This window comes from Vanessa atalanta, chromosome 25, assembly GCF_905147765.1.
Source record: "Vanessa atalanta chromosome 25, ilVanAtal1.2, whole genome shotgun sequence".
Taxonomy (NCBI): domain Eukaryota; kingdom Metazoa; phylum Arthropoda; class Insecta; order Lepidoptera; family Nymphalidae; genus Vanessa; species Vanessa atalanta.
The window spans coordinates 56,326-79,386 of record NC_061895.1 but is presented as its reverse complement, the minus strand read 5'-3'; the positions used below and the strand labels follow the sequence as shown (position 1 = coordinate 79,386).

Below are 23,061 nucleotides of genomic sequence, written 5' to 3'. Positions count from 1 at the left end.
ATTTTTAATCATTTAGTTATAAAAAAAAAAAAATTACTAATGAGGTGGAATATAGTGTTTGTTATTTTTGCATTTAATCCTCTTGTTTTATTTTATACACAGAAATATTTCACAAAGAAACTTGGCACCTTTTCATTTACTTAATTGGGGACATAATTCCCTGCAAACTCCGTAATTAAATAACCAAGAACTTGTATGAAAAATGGTGCCGCGAAGTTTGAATTAAAATTCTCTCCATTATAAACTCTGATAATTTATAAAAAAAACTCACCGTCGAGCAGGAATAGCAGCCGGAAGATGAGGTGACAAATCCTTTTCATCTTAATCATTTAATTTACCTCTTCTAATTAACTTGCGAAGTAATTTCCCTTTCAAATTTCAACGAACATCAAACACTTCAACAACAGCACAGAGCACAAGAAACTTGTTTATTTTTTTAATTAATAAAATATTATTTTTAAAACAAGTAACGAACGCGTATAACCAATTTAATTGTAAACGTGACGCGGCATAAGGCGTAGCGTGCTCTCGCGGCGCGGTCTCGCGTATGACTGGCGTAGAGCTATGCCGAAGCCGCCGTAGTCGTCGTAGCCGTCTACGATGCTCATTACGAACTAAGTCGTCCCGCGCATTCGCTACATTATTTCGTTTAATAAAGTCCCAGCTCTGTGCATGCAGTTGCGTTAACATTCGAAATTATGTAGGCCTTCGGGTTAAATATAATTACGTGACAAGTTTATTTTATCTCTCTGCGTGTCCGGGTGTAAAATTGAAAAGTAAAATGTTATATTATGTAACGGAACTCAACTGTCCTTGTATTACATGTCTAAGATTCGATAACTATTTACAAATGAAAATCTTATTCCAATAAGACAAATAGATAAACAAGTGTTATATTATATTTACCCGGTTTCAATATAAATCGTCATTAAATTGGCAATAACAAGTAAATACACAACTCACTCAAATAATCAATAATAGTTATTTATCGATATAGTCTGAGGGAATGTATCAATGAGAGCTTTAATATTGCGAAGACGAGTGCCCGACGAGTGGCATCACTTAATTTTACATACATAGCTGATATCAACATATTCATTATACATACAAAGGAATATATTATCGGCGTGCATTAGTATAGTTAAGTGGCGATATTGGTTACAATACGTATTAGTGTGCGTGAAAAGTTTAACATAAAATAAGACAGCAATAACTACAAATCCTATCAAAACATGAACTAAAAAGATACAGGTCTTACAGTAAAATCCTGCCTGATTAAAAATTTGAGTGATAGTCTTTAAAACCAAGTCAACTATTTTATTTGCTGTCTGAAGAAGCTATGGACGCTATATATGGAATCTGTTTTTATTATGTATATCAAAGCTTAATATTTATCATCATCAGATAGTGCAACAGACCGACCACTACCTACTTTATAAAAAGATAAATATTTCTCATATTGATAGATCACTATAAATTATGTTGGTAACTAAATTAATGACAAAGTTGTAGAAACTGCTTCAAAACTAAATAAAATAACTGACTCGGCTTAGCATGGGAACTTTTTTCGGTGAAGAACTGCGCTGCGAGACTTGCATTTTATACTTTATGTTTTCCATGTGATCTCATTTCTTTTTGTATGTAGTACCTTTTTAGGGTTCCGTACCCAAAGGGAAAACGGATTCTGTCCGTCCATCGGTCCGTCTGTCACCAGGCTGTATTTCATGTACCGTGATAGATAGCTAGTTGAAATTTTCACAGATGGTGGTTGTTGATGGATGTTTCTGTGGCCACTATAAAAATAACAGAATAAAATAAATATTTAAGGGGGCAATAAACGTGATTTTTAGCTCATTATTTTTGCTCAATATTGATAATGGCAACAGATATATAAAAATTATGAGATTGTTTAATAAATACTTGAGTTTTCTGCCTCAGTTATGTAGTGGCTAGCCTTCTAGTCTTCTTAGTCCTTGAGGACGGGATGTCGCGATCCAGGTGTCGGATTCCGCGAACTTTTTGTCAGTTTCTGTAGCATGCTTTAGTTGAGATGTTGGCAGTGATAGAGTCATACTCCCAACTCTTTCTCCAGTTTATAATTCTATTTTTTATAAGAAATTAAAATAATAAATAATATATTTTATAAAATTTTGAAATTTTAAGTTATATTGATTGATAGATTGATTTGATTAAGAAGGAAGTTAAGTTCTCATTCTCATAATTGTTGCAAAGTATGTGAAGTATTATTAGAGTTTAGATCGATGTGACGGAACCTGACTTGAATTTCCGTAAAGTACTGCTCCTTTAAATTATACGGTACTTCAGATACTCAGAATCAAATAGCCGTCAAATTCAGGGCTGGGAGTTGGAGTTAATAAAAGTAGCTGTGATTCGAAGACGCTGAAACCAAAAATTTACAACTAAAGTTGGTGTTTTATGGGATTTCATTAACTTGAAAATAATATTAAGAGCTCTTCAAATTCATATTTGGGTATTAAGTAACGTTTTACAAAATGAAAATCGTTTCATATTAAACATCCACAATTGAATGTTATATTATTTAATGATATTTTATATGATATATTTAGAGTACTTCCATTTTCCTCGAGCGATTTTCCTGTTTACGTCTTAATGTATCGAGAAGCGACGAATCGATTTTGTGGTATGTTGGCTTTATATCGGAAGATTCGTTATTGAAATTTACGTAAATATACGAAGATTAAGTCGACTTTAATCTGTTTCTAAACAAAAATCGTATTACTGAGTAGATCATTATTAACGAAAAAAAGGTAATTGAATAGATTTAATTTGCCTTAGAGCATTATAGTGTAAATGTTTAAAAAAACGGATTTTCTCGCCTTAGAGTAGAGCGGAAGAATTAATTCACCATCGGCCTCCAAAAATCACCAAGGCTACTGGAAGTGGGGAAATTAGGAGATTTACAAAGTAACAACCTTCTGGAGATTATTCTACCCTGCTTCTCGGATACGAGTTGAGGGATATATGTACAAGTAGCAGATTTTCATGGTGGTTTTACCACTACATTTTCCTTAAACTATGAGCACTAGATGAACAAAAAACACAAATTAAGCACCTGATAAAGTGGTGCTTGCCTGGGCTTGAACCCACAGTCATCGGTTAAGACTTTCATGGTCTAACTACTGGATCATTTTAACGTTCAATTATTACCGGTTAGCTATTATTTTTAAAAGTGAAACTTGTAAAAACAAAAGATATTGAATATTATCGAGTCGGGGTCGCATACTCCTCGTTTCGAAAATGTATCAACAAATCGCTACAAGCTCCATCGAGTAACGACCGTCTGCGGATAAATTGAGTTGATAAAAACAATACGGGGAAGTATAAAAACGATCGTTAGAGCGTCGCCGCTACCTGCTCCGTCTCCCGGTAGATTTTAGTGGATAAGGATTGGCGCGGAGCTGACTTAGTTTTAGAGTTAGCTTCCGTTCTTATAATCCTTATAATTAACTGCCTGATGTCCGCCTGGCGTCGCGATACCTCTCCAATCTACTCATTATCAAATATCGGACACGACAACGCCGATTATAAAATGATACAACTCTCAGGAACCATGAACTAAAATAATTGAGTTTGTAGTCTTTTTTTGAGACAATTACATCTGTCTTCGGAATTATAGACATTTATTTAATATCATACTAATATGTTTGCTTTGTTTTGTGTACACTCAGTAACTTCTAACTTGTTGTTGTTGATATTGTAACAAATTGCCAATATTTTGACTAAACAATGTCATCGGTTTAAATAGCAAGTACGGCCGTGCAACTACGGGCCAGTGCTAAGATGTCTTAGAACCCGCGGTTCGTGATGCACTTGCCGAGTAATAAATAATTAGTTTATCGGCGCTGGACCAATATATTCATATGCTATAGTGATATACATTTGAAAAGCCTATATATAAGACGGACATGACATATTGCTCACCGCACCAATGCCTTAAAGTAAATCAATTAGAATAATACATTTAAAAAAAAGAGCGTCGTCCTATCACAGAGGCTCAGGTTAACTTTTTGGCGCCATTTTTGGCCGCTTCAGATATACAACTCCTGTGTTTAAAGAAGTTAATGTTAATGTCGCTTATTGTTTGTTTATTTGAATTAACAAAAAGTAATTTGTGAATTATTAGAAAGTCATTCTCATTTCTGGTCTGGAAGAATATTGTATATAAACTTTGATTTTACTGTTTATGATTTGATAGAGAAAATACTGCGCAGCCAGCTGCACTCTGCCACAATCGTAACGGATACACGAAAACTACAGAAAATACAAGTCTCCTGAATGTGTATAGAAAAAAGCAATAGAAAATGTCTGTCGTTAATAGACAAAAAACAGTAACCGTTTTATGTTATTATAAAAATAATCTGGGCAATGAGTAGTAACTTTGGATTGCTTGATTGTCACGTGAATTTTTACAGACAATGGCGCTGTTAGAAATATTAACCATTCCTTACATCGCCAATACACCACCAACCTTGGGAACTAAGATGTTATATCGCTTGTGCCTGTAGTTACACTGGCTCACTCACCCTTCAAGCCGGAACACAACAATACTTACTGCTCTTTGGTGGTATAATATCTGATTAGTGGGTGGTACCTACCCAGCCAGACTTATATATGCTCTTCTCGTATGTATATTTATTTTAAATTCGAGATGTTTATGAGATAAAGTCGATAGATTGTTTTTGATTAGCACAGTAGACCGACAAATTGCTTAGCTCTACTACCTACCACTTGTGTAAATATTAAAAAAAAAGCTGAAACAAAAGCTTAATATTAGCTGTATAAAATCACAAAAGCTGCTTTCAAAAATATAATATTCACCCTCTGTCTTCTCGATTGAATCACTATTTCTTGTGTTGATTAATTATGTAAGAAGTCGAATTCAAATTTTGCGATTTCTGCGAGTGCCGTGGTCACCGGCGTCGCCGTGGTCACGAGCTAATAGTCACGTGAATGGAATCAACATAATATATTTTGATTGAAACAAAAATACTGATTTTGTAATGTTCAATGCGTTACGTTAATGAGACTTACTTATGAACCGACAACGACGCGGCGGTTTCTTTATACACCAGATGTCAGCTTCGTTCCCACTTTAAAGGAAGTAGGGGTACGTTAATTTTCATTTACGATATGAAACATCATGAAGCTAATCGATTCTTTAGTGAAAATATTTAGATTAAATAAGTATCTATTTTAGTAAATAGTATAAAAGAAACACAAATAAATTTTGTTACACGTTGTACAATCATTAATACAAATGTATTAATAACAAAATAACATATTTTTTTAATAATAAAAAAATTACAAGATTATATAGGTATATAACCTATATAATATTGTAATATATTTATATTTTAATTGCTTATGTTAATTTTCAATACATACATTGTGTAATATGTCTACCTCTACAACCTGAGTCTACCTGTAAGTAGTAGAACTTTTGCCTTGATCGTTTAGACATGTAATTAATTTTTAATTTTGGATGTAATATTGTATCTACTGTTGTTTGACCTTATGAAAATAAATTAAAATAAAATATCGTTAATCTTAGTGTATTTCTACTTATTTGAGGTCACCTCGGCATCTCTCATAACACTACAAGTAAACAATTAGGCTTTCCACCCGAACCCCTGCATATAGCTATTCCTTCCTGGGAATGTTTTAACAAGTCGGTTGAGTCGGGTTGAGTCGAGACTAGTCGAATAAAAAATATATAAATAAAACATTTATTCCATATAATAATATAAAGTAACAACTCCTCTTGTGTGTGTGTGTGTGTACTGGTATAGGCATTTTTGTAATTTACTTTGTGATATTATAAAGGATTGTGTCGCCGTAGTAAATTATTTTTTGAAGAGGTGACTTAAAAAGTTAAATGAGGTGTATCAAACTTTTGACAAGTTACCAACTTTAAAAAAGGGGTCGAAGTTGGACGCGGGCTCGAGTGATTAGGTTATAATCGAATATTTTATTTCATCTGAATAAATTATACTTTCTAGTTGATTATTTGAAATTCCTACAATTTTAATAATATCTTTATTCATATTCGAGTTGATAAATGAATTATAATATTATATAATAATTTTATTACCGTTTTTAATGTATCCATCCATCGCCCTGACTTATAACAAAACTCTGGAGTGAGTTCAAACGATTATTCGTTACCGAACGTCGACGCCAGTCATTGATCTTCAGCTAAGTCAAGAAAGAAATACCTAAGCCCAGGTAATGTAACCGACGTGGCGCCATTTTAGCTTTTATAAATGAATATGAAATATGAAAGGTTTAACTTAGTTATTAGCAGTAAAATAATATTTGTTTTAGAAAGTAGCAATATGTAAGTTATGTCAGCTCACGTTTCACGCGTAAAAAATTCAATGTTTGACAACGTCGAGACACAGGGGAACCGCGCGGCGGATCCGATTTTAATTCTTACCATTTATGACATAGAGGCTGCAATTCTGTGCATTCGAAACGAGTTTGTTCGTGTGGTTGAGTGTAAGCAAACATCAAAAATTGAACGTTTCTCCATTTATGGAGTACATACAAATCTGTTAAAGCACAGACGAATGCATGTGTGATATAGAATTTGAAAATGGATTTCTCTCTTTGATCTATTCTTATCCCTTTTAGATGTGAGCTAACGTACCAGATTATGTACACCTAAAGGCTTCGATGTACTTCTGCCCTACAGTCACACGGAAGAGATGAAAATCTGACTGAAGATGAGAGTCATCTATAAATCTGGCGTCAGATATCTTTAGCTTTACCTCTCAATAACTTTGAATCTTATGTTAAAATTTCACGTACTTAATATTTTTTCATCCCACAAGAACACGAGTCTACAGTGTACTGATTGCTAAATTTTAATATACTTATGGCTTCTTTTAAAAATACAAATACCTTGCAATATCCTGCGGATTCAAAATATTCGTGGTATAAATTTATTATCTCTTGGTGCTAGGGCTTTGTGCAAGCCTGTCTGGGTAGATCCTCCGATCACATTTCACCAAACAGCAATAGTTGGTATTGTTATTTTTCGGTGAGAAGAGTAAGTGAACCGGTGTAAAACCGGGCATAATATCTGACATCTTAGTTTCTGAGGTAGGTAGAACAATAATGATCTAACGGATGGTGATTGCCAGTCAGACTATTTCAACAGAATATTTAAAAAATAAATAAATAGTGTAGTAATTGTCCTTATATTAATATTCTTGTGTGACTGAGGAAGAAAACCAGCTTAGATTTATAGACTTGTGTAAGCTTAGCACTTTGAGTAAGAGTGTGTCGGTTTGAGGTTTGAGGTCCCCGCGGAGCCGCCGCTGACGAACAACGTCTGCTTCAACTCGAGGACATAATATTTTGTGTCGCAGTACAACGATTGAGGAATGAACAGCTAAATTCAACTCAAATATTTAAATGTTTTCGTTATAATTAAGAAATATATTTAAGATATTTGTAAAAATAATACGTTCTTATTATATTGTTAATAACAAGTATTTTGAAGCTATGCTAGCATTGGGTCATATATAAAAATATCAATGTTAATAATAAATTTAAACTTATCATCTATCAACATGAATGCAGCTGTGTCTCTCCAGCACTGATGGCTCTGACCTCACTCAAATAGTTACAGGTATTTGTTGGGGCCCTGATGAATGCCGCGCATTAGAAAAGCTGTTTTTTTACCCATGTTGCCTGAAACATGTCGGACGCTCTGCAATCGAGGTATTATAACCAGCACTCTATAGGTATTATAATATTTAATGCGCATTGTAGGCCAGGGGGCCAGAGGGGCTACGACTAGGTGGGTGTTATTAGTCAATATGCTTCTCGTAGACCCAACAAATCTAAGTACTAATCCTACTACTACTACTACTTTTTGTATATAAATTATTAGTAGGTACTCATTAATAACAAAATTAATACAAAATGGTTTTTGTTAAGCTATTCTATTTTCCTACGTTTACGGGGCATAATTGTCTTTTTTTTTGATACGTTCTTATTTTTCTTGTAGGTACCTCTGAAATGTTCGAGTGAATTGCCCATTCAGTGTCCGGATTTTTTTTACGCGTTTTCTCTTTATACTTAATTTGGCCAAGTAGACCCCTACTATAACGTGCGCAGACCGTTGTACTCTACAATAGAGCTCTCTTGTGTCTTGATTTGACTTGGACCTAAATTGATAAGATGTACTCCATCTAAGGTTTTAACTTTGGCGAGGCCAACGTAAGCCTGCTCTTTACTTAATATAGATGAGCCTATGTCGAAAAGAGCACCGAGCAAGGCGAAGGCCTTGTAATTTGTGTATAGTAGTAGAATATGCTAAGCAAATAGAGAATTGTTTCCTTTAAACATATATGTACATTACTTAATATCTGTAACTTGGTTTTGACTTCTAGTTCGCAAATTAAATTATGTTTAAATTTAATTGTTATTTTACGTGCGCTATTACTGTTGTCGACGTCCCCAATGTACCTTCTCTATTTTTCCATTGGACCCATTCACCAGTCCTTTGCTGACATCAGCATGCTTGCTCGATACTGTTCTTCCAAGCAATCCTTATTGCTTTTCCCCGTTTGTAGCGCTAGAGTACAAACTTAAATCATTCCAGTTACGATATACATACTCTACTAGAGTCTTACGAAACCTATTTTATTGTTGTATACTAGTATACTCAAACAAAAAATATGCAGTCGAGTAGACTAGGCAGCTTCCATCGGAAGGCATTGGAATAATTCTTTTGAGTGCGGTTGCCACTCGCTCGGACACGTCCGCGTCAAGGTTTTATCGCAACGTTCCTATCCCGCTGCTCCGGTGTCGCGTCGCGCGCCGTGTACCGAAATGCCTATTATTATTGTTTTTTAAAGTATAATGATTGTGCACCATTGATGTGCGCTAAATGCCAGTTAATGACGTAATAAATACGAAAGTCGACTATACTCATAAGTATTAAAATGGAAATATTTGGATTTAAAAAAATTAAGGGTGGTATTCAACTTGTTATATATTCACGTGAAGACCTTAAAATCCACATTAAGACCGGCTGTCATAAGTTTTGATTGCTGGTTCTTACATCATTTTTTTTATTACAGTTATTACAGGAACTAAGTAGTGTTCCTAATAGACCCAATAAATGAAAAATTATAATAAAATGATAAAAAATTACCAATTTCAGATTTTTTCCTTTATATTGGCCTAATTATCTACCTGCATGAAAAATTTGAACTTTCTAGGTCACCTGGAAGTAGGTTATAGTTTTGATCTATAGGTCAGTCAGTGATAAAAATGACGATTTTTAGACGTAACCATTTGAGATGCGTTTATGAAATTTGGAACACATATGTATCTCGCGAGTCTCAATATATGAGCCGAATTTGACACATTTATGTCAAATAGTTTTTGAGTTATGAGGAGGTCAAAAGTGGCTCCAAATGGTTCGTGTAATATTACACACGGTGCTGCTCGCCAGTTTTGTTACTAGAACTTGGCTGACACGTGTCTAGATATGTTCGCACGCATCAATATCACTCTTTGTTCATGGTCGTTACCTGCAACGTCACTAAGTGTGTCCGTCACTTGTGTCCTGCGTACTTAAACTAAGAGACGGGCTCTAAGTGCACTCCGTTTAAATAGACGCTTGGTGTTTGCATAGGTAATTTGTTCCTTTAATGACCATAAATTAATTAATCTTATTTTTAATTATTAAATAAGCCACCAGTCGAAGTATGAATTTAATTTAAAATATGAAAATTTGAAAGTAGATTAAAAGGGCTACGATTTTATTCATTATTATTACATAAATAAATAAATAAGAATTGTAATCTAATATGTAATATATATACAAATAATGAAAATTAATATTCTTATTATACTTGAGAACTGAAATTATATAACTGATCCGTTGATGATCCCACGACAGTCTAAATAATATTCTCCCCTCAAGTAGGCTCATATATACCTTTTTGAATCATCATGTATCGTTATGTTTGTCGTACAGATTACGTAGATCGTGTAGGTTTTGCCGAGGAGAATCGCTGGAAAACTCTGTAGTTATTCTTTTCCACCAATTCACATAGATATGTTAATTAAATATAATTACATTTATTATTTATTAAAACCACCGAATACACAATTCTGGTCACTATTTGCATTTTCTATAAATAATCGCTTCTGCGAAGCGAGCAGGCTCTTAGCTTAGATAGATTTATATTCTAAGTTTTCTTTCGTAATTTTCTCTCATTACCTATTTTATAAACTAAAGGTATTCTTTGTAAGCGCCCCGTGCACTGGTCACGTTACTGAGTGCGTCTGTTTATCTCTCACTTGCTTTGCAGGAAACATAAGAGGATATTATAAGAAGAATGTTAAAGTTAGCAATAATATACTAACACAAACATGTCTCATCATCGGTAATCCAAGCCATTTTTTCCCCCTCGTTTATATCTCCGACTTGAAGAATGTCATCGAGCTCATGAAAGTCATAAAATATTTTGTTAAATCATATCGCTTAATTTATTTCTAGTTTTAAAAAATATAAATGGAATACATATAATAATTTCTTCATTATATGCCGGGATCCCCGGGTCGAATTTTATCTAATTTACCCTCTAACTTAATATGACCTTTCATTATGATAGTTTGAATACGTTTAGTCTAATGAGATAACAAACGGATAGACATAGATACTTTTGCATTGTTATACCAAATAGTCGACCAAGTTAAGCTGATAGTGGAGGTGGAAGGTTTAATTAAAATGTAATAATTTTTTTATTACACATATGATGTATTTAAGTAAATGAAATATCTGATGATATGTAGTTATTTCAAGAATATTATTCACCTCATACATCGTCAATACTCCGGCAACCACAGGAACTAAAATGTTAAGTATATTTGTCTCTCCTACCCTTCAAACTAGAACACATCACACTAGTTTCTGCTGTTTTTTGAATTTAGAATATATTATGATAATTATGTCATTCTGACCGACTTCGGCCGCAGCGGCCTGCCTCGAGGGAGACCAGCCGACTACAGTGCACAAGTGTGTGCGCACACAGGCACACGTACAATGTCTATTCCTTTCACTCTTATAATTCGATGGGACCGCAAATTAGATACGACTGGAAAAAGTACAGGCGCAGAAGGGTTTAAATTCTGCGGCCTTATATCACAAGACCAGACGAAAAATATCTGGTCCTAACATCGAGTAAGACTTATAATAAAATAGACTTTGCTTTTATTAAAATATTTTCTTTAAAAAACTTTAGATATAGAACTAAAGATCTGAAAGCAATTTGTAAATGTAAGATAACCTTTAAGTACGAAGCTCTTTCGGAATACATGTTCGAAATAAAAGTATTAAATTAAGCCGGCGACGCTCCGCGTGGGCCGGCTGAAGATGTTTCTCATTCAACAGTTACTCTCACTAAGTAGTGTCCCGCTATTAATGGTCAGTAAGCCGTTTGATTACTTGGGAAGTACATAAGACCCTCTCTCTTATATAATATACATTTCATTTATTAATTATATCTCACCGGTTCACTTTGGGCAACCCTGTGAGTACAAAAACCACACTAATTGTCAATTTCAAACATTGTGGGTTCAAGCCGTACTACCTCTTGCCCCGATAACCTGGGCGATCCTTGGCTACTTTGACAGTAGACTCTTTGATTAGTAGCGTCGCAATAAATAGAAATTGATGTATCTCGCAATATCTTCCTACGCGGATACACCCTTTCCTATTAAGATTTACAACCATAATTATCTGATCGTCTTAATATTTTGTAGTTAAGAAGAATAGAACGGCTTTAGGAAACTAAAACCTGTACTTATTTTTCATGGAAACGTAGCACAGTAGAATAAGCTCTGAGCCTTCATCCTATCATGGCAGATGACCTACGCCCAGTAGTAACCCATTTAACAGCAGCTGGTCATAATAAAGTTAATTTAACGAGTAACGTTACAATACAATAACACTATTGTTTATTGTACAGCGAGGAAACGTAAGGGCAGAATACAGACTATGAAAACAACAAAAGGCGATCTTATCACTAAAACTTCGGTCGACAAAATAGCAAAGCGGTTTCAGCGTAACATATTATTTTAAATTATATTGTGATCAATAAGACAAGATATTTTTCATTCTTATCATATCTATCATAAATACCGAACAGCACACACGCTAACCAACCTTCACCTGAGTCTCTCAGGAGCCGACCTCTGACGGGCTCTCGTATCCATTATCTTAATACATGAGAAAATTTAACGCAACATTCGATATTTCACAGAATAGATGATTTAGACAACAATTTTAACGACGATGATATTGTAACTCTATAATAATACAAAAATATTAATCCCGCTACTCGACTGTCGTATAGATACGATAGTCATAATCTTTATTCAATATGGAAGTGTTACACTTGCTTATTGATAGTCAAAAATTTACCGCCGATTGGGAAACTAACACCTCGGACCTGAGAAGAACCGGCGAAAGAAATTTAGCGGTTTTTTTTTAAATGTCAGTTTTCATACAATAAAAATATATATATTTTCGTTATTTGAAACAGTCTGGAGGTGATCGTCTCATTCACAACTAAGAAGACATTAGTATTGTTTGTTTGACAGTAGCGTTTAGGTCCTTCAGCACATAAACGCTCTTTTAAAAGAAACATATCTTTTAAATTTTACAATTTAATATTTTTGAACGTTTTGTGGGATGTTTTAAGTTTAGTTATAGTAATAATAATATTTATTATATTATAGTTTTACATTAAAAATTATTTACATTATTGCATACATAACATTATCAAAAACCAAATTGAGATGTGTCGTGTCATTATTTTAATTTCTTTAAATTTACATTCCAGCGAATCGTTTGGTCCCAGGTTATGTATTGCACGAATAACCCTCTTCTGCAATACAAAAATTGTATTAATAATGAGTATTTCATTTGTGAGTCAATAATATACGAGTATGCTTAATTTAAACAGGATTCCAAATTGCGTTAAAACTGACTCATTTGTAAATTAAAAAAATTATAACAGAACATTTATATGCAACATGTAATTGTTTGTTAATTAATATAACATGTTAGCACAGCTTGGGAAGGTAGTGATCGGCTATCTATTTCTTTATCTTATTAAAAATTTAAATCTCTAATGAAACAGCATTATAATAAGAAGGCAATAAAAGTGATACCGCAGCCTTGTTTGCAACAATAGTGAACTGTTTTCCGCTTATCGCATTGGCTTGTTCTGCACGGTGTAGCCTTATGTTTTCTAGCATTTGTATATATATATTTATTGTTAAGCATTAATTTCTACTTTTACTAATAAATATACGTTTTTGCATAGCATTTAATGTAATATGAGAATAAAAAGAAAAATAAATATTACAATAAATGTTATTGATTTATTATAATGTATCGCTTTCAAGCTCCATTATCCAAAATGGTTAGCATGTTAAAGTGTGATAGAGAAAATACTAGTAGTAGTATGTAAAGTGAAAGTTAACAACAGTTGGCGTCGCAAACTTTTCTCGTGTGCGCATCTCGTTAAGAAAGTAAGAAAATCTTTTGCCTTTCAGAATGGAACCGAGAAGACAAGCAAAACTACAATCAAAATCCGTTTGTTTTAAGAACTTACATTTATTTTTAATGTTAGAGTGTGTTGTAGACTGCCTTCAGTCTCTCCACGAACAGAAGACACACATTAACGTAGACCCCGTATGTAGCGGCGGCTTTCGTAGCGACCAAGTAATATGTTATGTACTTAGGTAGCTTCTACGTAGAAGTCTACGCGGTACAAATGCTATTTTTTATAACTTTTGGTATAAAATGTACTTTTTTTTTTAAACAGAATTTATCAACTATATCTTAATGATATTTATATATTGTCCCTAGAGAAAGTCTTAGTAACTGAAGTCATTTTACCGCCGAATAGCTATAATTTGTATTGCTGTGTCCTTACATTTTGTATACTTAGGGTAGGGTTTTTTGCACGTTAGTCTGGGTAGACTTTTTACTACCTAATCTAAATAATTTCATTCATTGTAAAGAATTTGGTAGAACACGCACAGTCATCTGACATTTTTGGGCAAAGCCAAATAATCGAGCGGATCGGAAAGTGCTCGATCGTCGACAATTTCAGCCGCTTTACATTGAATACGGTCGAATTGGAGAAGCTTGTACTGGAGAACTCGCGACCAGAGGTAAGAGCAATACACCATGTGGGCTGAATTTGCGCCTTGTTTAGCTTTACGTGATGGGTAACGTAAATATAGATATCACCCATTCATAATTTATGCTACTTGGCCTTAATACTGTTCCCAAGGCAGGACGACGATGTACCGAGATGGTTTATGTCACTCGCATCTCCAATGTCTATGAGCGGTATTGATCACGGTTATATTTTTTATTTGAATGAAGGCCGAAGGCCGAACCCTTTTATTAACAATAGCAGAGTTGACGTAAGTATGTACTTAAGTTGCGAGGCTGTCGGCGCATTGATCTTGAAATAAGGATTAATGTATTTCTTACAGGCTGATAAAGGTTTTCTACATATCATATCTGCCTCAAGGTTTGGGCAAATTATGCAAAGTGAACCTTTCGCAGTGGGAACAAACTGCGAAATTTTATTACAAAGTCATATCGTATTTAATTTTGTCGTTCACCCTTCTCTCATATTCAAAACAATGGAATATATCCATAATACATTACTCTCGATATTAAATATTATTTGTCAGAATACCGCAAATTTATTTCCTGCCAATTTGGTTTATAAATATTTCAGTAATATTTTTTTTACTCGCAACCTCGAGTCGCGTATTTTAATTCAACTTTATTGTATTTTTATTTTTAATAATTTTACTTTTTTTTTAAATCATACTACTGTTTGCAATACAAGATCATTTCATAAATACGCTACAAATCCTAATCAAGACAAATTTATTATTTTATCGATAATTTTATAATATCGACAAACTTAAATATTTCTAAGAATATCTAATAATTTGCAAGTTATATTGTAGCTTGTACCAGAATAAGTACCAAGCTACTGCATATTTAATTTAGAATCTAGGAATAGGAAACCAATAAAATTATTTTGCGTTCAGCTAAATTCGCCAGTGAAAATTATTTTAGTTAGACCAATACGAACTTTTCCAAATTGTTTTATGCATATTAATATTTAATTACGCTTTAGACTAAATACTACAAAACTTCGCTTAGCTACATTCCTTATTTCTAGATTTCTACATATTTCATCAATTATTATGGATATTAATTTTAGTATCCTGTGTTTGTCGATGAAGTCGTCACTCGGTACATATTTTACTAATTATAATATCCACGATATAAATAGTTATTCGTATAAAAATCCGATGTCGCTTTACTTAAATCAGGAAGAGTATTTCATTTACATCGTCCAGAATTTTTTTCACCGTTATGAATTTAATACAATGAAAATATCATCTTTTTACATTTCACAGATGGCGCTCGAGCATTAAAAGAAACTTAGAACGTTTTTCCTCTTACGTTATCTAGAGATTAATTAGCCAAGAGACAAAACCACGCCAACATAATGTAGACGTACTCCAACAAACGGCTAGGCCCTCCGTCCACTGCGACGTACATCATATTCAATTCGTTTGCCTTCGTAACTGGAATCCTTGAAATAAAAACAGTAGTGCTATTCTGTAAGCACAGATATCATTCATCACTCGTGGTATGATGCGTATCAACTTACAGTGATACTATTATATTTCATAAACGTGTTTTGCATTGAGTTTTGAGTGTATTCTTATACGAGTAGAACAGGTCTACTATATTATACAATACTATATTTAGTTACTGAACTTAAAAATTAATTTTGTTGTAATTATATCAAAACAATAAGCAACAAGGGATCACCCTGGAGATTTAAGCTTTGTATCAACAGAGCACACCTTTGTATTATTGAATGATATCTATTAACTGTTTCAGTTATTGTATTTTTAATCTGTGTGCCATTCAGTTAATGCATTCATCGTTATTTGCAATAAAATTAGTTCAGTCTTTGCTCGCTAACTATCACGTTGCTCTACTTACAAAATCCAATGTTATTTTGCTAAATTATAATGAATTTGAACTAAGATAGTAAAACAAACATTATACATCTGATCCTAATAAGGGATCATCGATCAATCAACACTGGAACATCGTAGTGCTGGTTGAATCAGATTAGACCCAGCATTGTGAAATTTACATGCCATTACTTTTTAAGTGACGTAACTTCTATACTATGACTAGAATAGTAATATCGGTATAGTGATTCTTCTTAATATCAGAGTATCACGAACATATACAAAACATTAGCGCTGGCAGCGAATTTTCACTGACGTAAACGTTAAATAGTCATAGTATTAATCCAACCGTGACAACGAACATTTTAGTGAATCGGCACGTAAATAACCGACGAGCAAACCTGCGGTATACGGTTAGTCTGTATACAAAAACTTGAGTAAATTAATAACAAATCAACATAAGAAGTGTTCAGAAGTATCTGAACTTTTTAAATGGTCGATTTTCTCTTTCTCTACTCGTTAAAATCGTAATTTCTCAAATCGATAAAGTACGACTCCGTGGACGACGAGCCTAAACTGACTTATTTACTTTCACAAATTGTGTTTGCAGACGACGATTTTTAATTTTCACTGTAGACTTAAGAGATAATACGTTATTATGAGGAAAGCTGCGTTTATGAAGCATTTAAATGTTTATTTTTATCTTCTCTGTTTCCACGTTTCCTATTTTTATTCGTCTATTTTATCTCTTGGCGATTGTCATTGAAATATTTTATTCTTAGTTATCTGTATCAAGATGCGACTCAGACTAATAAACTCGTATAATTTACATCTGTAATTGCACGCAATATTTATGTTGATTGTTATTATTTGTTGTTGTGTTAATGATGCTGTTTGGGCTTCGTGCAGGTTCCGCGTAGGTATCAATAATATTCAGTATTGTTGTTATTCTAGATGGAAACAGTTCCATGTTCTTATTTCGGCCTGACGTATGATGTCTCTGAGCATAACATGATACTGGGAGAGTTAAGCCATTTATTGGGGTATATATATCCCAATGGGATCATCACCAAAATCACAGAACATTAGCGCTGGCAGCGAATTTTCCCTGACAAAAAGTTAAATAGTAATAGTAGTAAACATATTCCAGTAAATAACTGCCGAACAAACCTGCAGTAGATGGTTAGTCTGTATACAAAAACTCGAGTCAATTAATAACAGAACTACATAAGAAGGGTTTCCAAAGAATTGCTGAGGAACTTTTCCATTTGACGCGGCGCGCGGCGGCGTAACTAGCAAAGTGAGATTAATGACTTCGATCGCTGTGACCTGTTCCGTCCTAAATATGACTCATTGTACTGGGGGGAACTTGTGACCCAGTCAATTTAAGTAATTGTGTATCAATACTTACTCTGATGGATTATCTTGTCCTAATTTTTTATACCGATGATTCCAAGTATCTTAATGAAAAGTCTCGTCGAGAGTAGTTTTACGTAATACTTAAAACTTCGCCAGGGACATGAATCTTCTCTCGGATGGTTTGATTGAATGAGATTCATTGTCTATACTACATTTTTCTAACACTAAACAGTCTGTCTTCGTATAACCAGTTCCGGTCGGAAGGGCGATTAAGTCAGTGAAAAATGCCTTAAATGAAAAAAGCATCTTTTTAAGATATTTTTCAACAAATTTGGTATATTTTATCAAGTAATTCACTTTACTGATCAGTACAAAATTTTACAAGCCCGTGTTGTAATCATCACTACATATTCAATCTTTCTATTATAAATAAAGCTTAATTTTATTATTATTTTTGTTGAAATGTTTCAAACGTAAATACTCAACGAAACATTACGCCACTGAGTGTTGTATCGCCTAAAACAATGCATTCAGAAATTGCACACATTATAATGTATAAGATAGGAATATTCTGGAATTGGAACAGATTCGTAGATTGTCGGAGGCGCCTCGAAGCGGCGCGTCCCGCTGCGTGACGCTTGGCAACGCGGCCCTCTGATTACTTCACGCCAGACACATCATACACTTGAATTTAGTAATTTCTAGGAACCGCATATCAGCTAGCGATTCTGAAATATACCAACAGGCCAAGTACGAAACGACAGTTCCGATAAATAGTTTAAAAGCATTACCACCCTTATTTTTTTATTTTTTATATGATTTTTCACCTAAACATCCGTTGGTAATTTAAGTTTTATTTTTATTTTTTTCTGACAAAGACGATTTTTTCTGTGATTCTATCACTGCTAGTGTATTATTGCTTATCTATTAGGAGCAAGGCAAAAATTATATATACATAGATACACGTGCTGCAAAAATTCACGTGTCACGTGCCTTCACGGCATTTTCCTTCTCCGCCGAGCACGACATAGATCATATATGCAAATTAAGTACCTGAATCTTCAGTTGTGCTGCGATATTCATTAAAGGATCACGTGTTCAAACCACATGGTATAATGGTTTAAAATTTGCAAATTTAGTTAATATATATTATGACTTAGGACACTTTAACTAATAATATAAGCACAACTGATCGTATTATAATGCTGACCTTTCATTCTAAGCTACGGAACCCTAAAATCATAAAATGCATTGTGAATATTGTTTTAGTAAGAGTATGTTCGAAAATGTTATATGAATATGATAAATAAAATATGAAAATAAATAACGTCATGTATCGTATTAACTACTAATTGGTTCCAAACAAATTACATTATAGTGGAGTAATTTAAATTTAATAAAATAATTTTTATTAATGAATACCAATCTAACATATCGTTTCGGCTTCAATTCATAGATTTACACAGTAGGACTTTGAGCAAGCCCACCTGGGTAGACTTTTACCCACCTAAATGGGGCGTTTGCCCCATTTGGGTGGGTAAAAGTCCAGTATTCAGTATTTTCGTGACCCCATTTTTATGTTCCGTGAAAGGTGATTAAGCCCACAGTGGCTACAGACACAAAAAATATAATATGGTGCGTTGTGCTTCAAGAAATGATTAATATTCTTACAGTGCCAATGTGCGGTGGTGACCTAAATAGTATAAATTGGCCTGAAGGTGATATTTATATTCTTGCACATATAATTAATATTAGTTAAGTTATATAAGTTTCTAAACAAACACTTAACTAATAATATGCAAGTAATATTATTAGTTATCAGCAGGCACGGTTACATTCGTTTTGGTAAATAATTTTGTGAATGAATTATTCGGGACGGCAACGTTTGACATATTTTGGCCCTAGGTTGTTGTCCCGCTAGTGTTTATGTAACAATATCTCCAATTTTATATGATATTGTAAATTAATGAATTGGTAAACAATGTCCTGCTTCTAAGTCGAATGTCTTTTTTTTCTGTGTTTGGTCCAAAAACGCCATTTATAATTAGGGGTATCATTTGATGCGTTGACGTCACGAGCACATTGTATGTGTATTTATGAGCATTATTAATACACAGTGAAATTGAATTTACTAACCGTCTAATACTTGTCTGCTATTCTAATATAATTTTGTAAAATTGCTAATATATATTAAATATAAAGTGTGTTGAGCATATAACCATAGAGTATAAATAGAAGCTAATACTGATTAAGATAAAAGAATATTTACTTGTCCTGGTATAACCTTCTCTAATTATGTTTTATATTCATTCGACATTGTCTGTGGCAGTGCGTAGCCTGTGAGATCTCATTCTCAACAGCCAACAAATAAAGGCAACACTAAAAGAAATAAAATTAGAGCACACGAAAAACAACAACTTAGTACTTATCTACGTTATCGTTAAGGGCTCTCTGCTACTATGAACACATTTCCAATTTATTTTTCTATCTTAATAAATATACTCATTAGCACCCGTTAGCGTTAATCTGTATCTGACATGGATACAGTACAGTAGCATGGCGGTTGAAAAGACCAATAATAGTGACCAAATAATCAAATGGACGCTTACGATTACTGACGCGATCCACTTTTGTATTACGGTCTGCAACTCCACATGGTCGTACCTCATGACCTTTACATGTAATCTCGGAAACACTTATAATGACAATTAATGCTCAATTAATTGGCATTGAAGGTGCCTTTTTATGTAATTGGTGCCTACCCATTACATAAAGAAGGCCCATTTGCCCGTCCTTTGGTGGCGCCTGATGTCAAACGATCACCACCACCCGTAAACATTGGCCCTGTAAGAAATACAAATCATTTATTATATCGCCAATACGCTACCAAGCTTGGAAACTAAGATTTTATATCCCTTGTTGTCTGTAGCTATACTGACCCACTCATCCGTCAAACCAGAACATAACAATACTAAGTATTGCTGTGTTGCTTCAGAATACCTAGAACCCCAATGTCCTAGAAGTTTACCCATCAGGGTTCCTCAGTGTTCAATACCAACTCAACGTTTGGGCTTCATTCGGAAAAGGTAGGATGTGTGGGTCGTCGTAAATTGCATAATTGGAGTAAAGTCGAAGTAAATAAAAATGATATTCTCAATTCGCACGCATTAGTATCTTCATAAACTAAAAAACACTGTTGAAATTATAAAACGTTAATATTTTTAAAGTGAGTGACAAGTTAGTGTATTGAAGTTGCTATAAAACATTGCCAATATTCCGTCGATAAACCGATACTCAAAGATAATCGAAGTCGTTATTAATAAAACAAACGTTATTTCTATACGTTCTGTAATAAGTAATGCACCGTCATCACGTGCCAGGTAATTCGATAATATTCCACATAGCAAAAAACTTACGAGCGTCAAATGGTATCGATAAAAATATATTTTATAACAGGTTTCCAGTAATAATTATTATTTATTGATCAGTAACTTGACTATGCAAGAATTAATGTAAATAAAAGTGATTTGAATCAATTAAAATGCTTATTCATGGAAATTATTATTGATACAATATACATATGTTCTTGTTTAAATTAAAAAAGTGTACATTTTATTATATATTTTTTAAACAAAAGTTCTGTCCGTTTCAAACCTGGAAATGGTAATAGGATTCTCTCCAAATGATTTGAAATGTTTATTTTTATATTCATGTATATACATAATTTACCAAATTAAAATTAGTTATGGAGTACACGTGGTTATGAATTAGCTATAAAATAACTAAAACCAGACTACGAAAGGCGTGATTATTATTTGACAGGAACTCTCATCTACCAACTCGTCAATTAATGGTCTCATAGCAAGCAGACAACTTATATTTTAACTGCGGGTTCAAGTCCGAGTAAAGCATTATAAAGTTTTTCAAATGATATGAAATTCACATGACTCCTCTAATAAGCGAAGAGAGCAATCATGAGGAACCTGCATATTTCAACGGGACCCGAGCCATCAGGGATAACGTGCTACTCCCGAGACTAATCCTACATCGTGACGTCAAATAAGAGAGGAAGTATCTGTTCCGGTGTGAGACAGAATTCGACCATTTATGTGTTCTTGGCTTTACAAAATAAAACAGAACAAAGGATGAGCACGAGTAAACTTTTTTTAAATAACCTATTAGCAATTTTAAAATACCCATTTTAAACTTTAATCCGATACAAATAAAGATCATTTTTTTACATGAAATTTTAATGAAAGGGATTACGAGTATTATTCATATGAAGATGGGGAATACATGCTCTTACTCATCAGCTCGTAATCTGTTAAGCTGTTTTCGATTAAAGTGCTGTTGATATTGAGTCGTGCCGATTCTGATTAATTGTGTTTTTACAATTTATCTCAATGTTGCTGCGATTCAATAACAATGATCAATTGGAAAATGTTGTCCGTCATGCGGAAATCATTTCCTTTGCTGTATTCGTTTACTTAAACACAAAATTTTAATTAATTAAAAACTATATTATTTCAACTGTGCTACTGTATTACCTTTATTATTTCAAGTAATACCTTAATTGTATTTTGCACGTACGTATGTAATGAATAGTTTTCTTTACAAAAATAATATTTTTTTCTGAAATAATGAACTTTCTTAACATTCTGTATAATAATAATATTTAAACATAACTAGTTGGTTTGTTACTTGTGAATGAATGTAGTCTTTTAAAATCTAAGATGAAAGAAAACCTAAAACTCGTTGATCTTGTTTATTTGTTATATCGACAGCGACCTCTTCAGGCTGATTTAAAGGAGAGTAGGGGGGGAGAGCGGCGGGTATTTACGAGATATACAAGAGGTCTGCTTTCAATGGGCCCGGATTGAGCAAATCCTCAGGATCGCAATATTGATGGCGCTCCACATCAGCGGAACGAGAGGGTGTTATGAATAAAATGGGGGGGAAACTAAATGCTGAAATATGGTTATGCTAATTTTGTTTAATAATTTGGAAACGCTTACTGCGACGTTTGCTACATAGTCGTTGATTATTGGAATAATGTGAGACTATTACAATCTGGTAAACGGAATGATAATTATGAAGATACTTTACTATATCATTGATGTTAGATTGATTTCTTATTTTACACTCCCGCTTAGGTATTTAAATACACACTACATTCTACAAGTAACACTAGAAGTCTTAAGTCAATTAATCGTTGTCAAAAAAAAAGCCATCATAGGCGAATAGCCCGAATCGTAAATATGACAAAAAGTGATTCCGAAATACAGCAGCTCCGAATGAATATTTCTTAAATATAATTTAAGCTGTTCTGTTAAAATGACTTCAACTGTAGCTGTGATAATTGCACGGGCGATATCTTTCTACGAGAAGGAGTTCTCGGTTCGTAATTGGTCATCCAAGAAAACTAAGATGAAAGTGTCGAACAAATGAATGCATTTACGAACAAATCTAGACGTTGTTGTCCATAAATAGTACAACAAGATGTCCCTTTCTGTTTTCGTCTGTATCTCCGCTTTCTTTTTCTAAATCACTCAACGGATTATCATAAAGTAACGAGGAAGGCTTGCATATATAATT

The 23,061-nt window shown here is 33.6% G+C and overlaps 1 protein-coding gene across 1 annotated transcript in view; it reads right to left on the bottom strand.

Annotated features, from left to right (window-relative positions):
- LOC125073721 overlaps positions 1–410 on the bottom strand; it is a 260,493-nt gene extending 260,083 nt beyond the window's left edge. Inside the window, exon 1 of the mRNA XM_047684709.1 lies at positions 272–410. Coding sequence (XP_047540665.1) covers positions 272–329 — 58 coding nt within the window. The 5' untranslated portion in view covers positions 330–410. The remainder of the gene's footprint in view (positions 1–271) is intronic.
- Positions 411–23,061: the final 22,651 nt, after the last annotated feature.